Below are 2,559 nucleotides of genomic sequence, written 5' to 3' on the forward strand. Positions count from 1 at the left end.
CTTTCTTTCTTTCTTTCTTTCTTTCTTTCTTTCTTTCTTTCTTTCTTCTTTCTTCTTTCTTTTTTCCTGCAGTTTTTTTTTTTTTTGAATGAAAAGAAAATGAAGTGCTGGTGGTGTTCATGTCTTTACCAAACTTTCTCCTATACTTCTCTTCTTTATGGGTACCTCCTGACTATTGACTCTACAATTTCTAACCTATGAGTATTTTGTATGTAGAATAAAGGGGATGGAAAGGGAGGGAAGGAGGAAGGGAGGGAGAGAGGGAAAGAGGGAAGGCGGGGAGAGAGAGAGAGAGAAAGAGAAGCCCAATATTTCTTAATCTGAGAGCAAAATTATAACTTTATATTTTGGAGGGAAGGATTCCTGAACGTCAGATCATGCATTGCTGTATGAGAGAGTCAAAACAATATTTTAGAAAGTAAATGTGTGGTACCACATTTGTGATATATTGTCTTTGTGTGTGTTTATCTATATTTATATCCCTGTGATAAATACAAATAGTCTCTTTCTTGTACTCTTGGTCTGTCTCTGCTCTGTCTCTCTCTCACACATGTACAACAATTCATGCAACAGTATTGAGTGGAGTAAGAGGGTTCAGATGCTCCCAATGACTTAAAGGATAGAATATCTAGGATGCTAGGACTCAGTGGCAGGCAGGGCCATCTGTGGGTCCTTCCTGAGGAAATGATTAATTTAGCCCTTTCAAGAAATACCACTTTCTTAGGTTTTCCTAAAGTACTGACTCTTACCTGGTATTTTTCAGGTGTGAAGTCACATGGAGGCATTCTGGGTTTTGTATGAAGACCAAGATTTGCAACAGATGTCCAGAAAGCACCTGCTGAAAGTGAAGTGAGTTAGGGTCCTCAATTAAACATCAAACAAGCCTGTTTGGAAAAATCACCTATATACAGTAATCCAAATCAAGATCCTTAGGCAATTTCATTTATTTCTTAGTTTAAAAAAATAATTCCAATTGACCTTTAGTTTGGATTTAAAAACCGAGGTATCTCAATAACAAATTTTGGGGAGGAAAAAAGGAATTTCTTTCCAATCTAGTCAACAAAAGCATGGAGGATATTGGGGGAAGTCTTGTTTTTCCCACTGTGGTCCCTCACGAGCTCCTCCACACCCTGCCCAAGGGGCTATATTTCTCTCTACAGTCCACCAAACTCTGCCACTGGGGTGCATTGCTGAAATAGATCTTCTTTGTTAATAGAGGCGCTTTCTAAGCTTTGGGCTGCGTAGTGCCCGAATCTTGGTGCCAATCCCAGTTCCTGATACCAGGTTGGCTTTTGGTAAACAGTGAATGAATGGCTGTTGACTATCCTTATAGAGAATGAGTAGAGATAGGTGGTAGGCAATGTACTGTGATAACAAATACACACAAATAGACCTGGGAGACAAAACCTTCCTCCAGAACACAACACAAAGACCATGACAACACAAGACCAGACCACAGCAAAGCAAAGATAAGGTGAGCCAGAGGAATCACTTAATATTTGGAGCTAGAAGGGACCTCAGATTTTTATTGTTGTTGTTAAAATGCTCACTTTATAGATGAGGAAACCAGCCCCAAGTGGTAAATTAATTTGCTTAAGTTCACCAAGCTAGTTAGCTGCAGAACAAGAATGAAACTCCAAGTATCTGGCTTCCAGCCTACTTCTCTTTTTCTCATTCATTGGCCAACCCTCCTCTCCAACACAGGTTTTGACCTGTCTCAAGCTGTGGGATGGGACAGTGGAGTTACAGAATATCACAGTTGGAAGAGATGTCTAGAGACCTTGTAAGTACTCTTAGAAAAGAATACTGCTACTTTTGAAGATTCAAGGTCAGTATCAAGATCATTTTCCAGGTGGAGAGAGCTGAGAAAATCATGCCTCTTATCCAGCATGAAGGTTTGAATCCCTCGATGAAATGTTGCTGTTTTGTGTGGCAATGAAGTCACAGTCCTGAGCAACACAATGAACAATTGTGTTTTTAAATGAAGCTGGAAAGTAACCGCTCTGAATATGTTTTCTTTCAAAAAGATCTCATTCACTTTTCTGCTCTAAATAATCACTAATGTCATTAATTTGCTCTTACTTTAAAAAGAAGTGACTTGAGGCTATCCATGCACAGAAATGAGAAAAAAAAATAACAGCTTAAGTTTTCTGAGAATTTCATCCTTTGAAAAGCTTTTCATTGTGTCTCTCTGCATTAGTTACTCTTTTGGGGAAATGGAAAAAAAATATTCTGAGTGTTTCTAAGAATTCAAATTCCCTTCACTCTTTTAGTCCCTTTTTCCTGCACAATTGGAGCTGCCCATTGAGAAGGCCGTAAGTTCTCTTGATGCCAAAGCTATAGGGATTATGAAAGCAGGTTGGGGGGTGGGGCAGAGTTGGGGAGAAGGATTTGATAAAGAAGAGCCAAATTTTAAACAGTCAAGGCAGGTTTATTCAGTTCTTTGCTCACCAAACTGATAGGAGTGTGATGGTGGAGTGAGGGTTCCAAATGAAATACATGAAATCCTGTTGGAAGGAAGGAAGGAAGGAAGGAAGGAAGGAAGGAAGGAAGGAAGGA

The 2,559-nt window shown here is 39.4% G+C and overlaps 1 protein-coding gene across 2 annotated transcripts in view; it reads right to left on the minus strand.

Moving 5' to 3' along the window:
• LOC118006359 (alanine--glyoxylate aminotransferase 2, mitochondrial) overlaps window positions 1-2,559 on the minus strand; it is a 35,917-nt gene that overhangs the window by 28,504 nt on the left and 4,854 nt on the right. For both annotated transcript variants that reach the window (XM_034998981.1, XM_034998980.1), the window contains exon 2: window positions 750-838. In XM_034998981.1, the coding sequence (XP_034854872.1) occupies window positions 750-838 (89 nt within the window). The remainder of the gene's footprint in view (window positions 1-749; window positions 839-2,559) is intronic.

The sequence above is a fragment of the Mirounga leonina genome, unplaced genomic scaffold (genome assembly GCF_011800145.1).
Source record: "Mirounga leonina isolate KUSES-001 unplaced genomic scaffold, KU_Mleo_1.0 Mir_96, whole genome shotgun sequence".
Taxonomy (NCBI): domain Eukaryota; kingdom Metazoa; phylum Chordata; class Mammalia; order Carnivora; family Phocidae; genus Mirounga; species Mirounga leonina.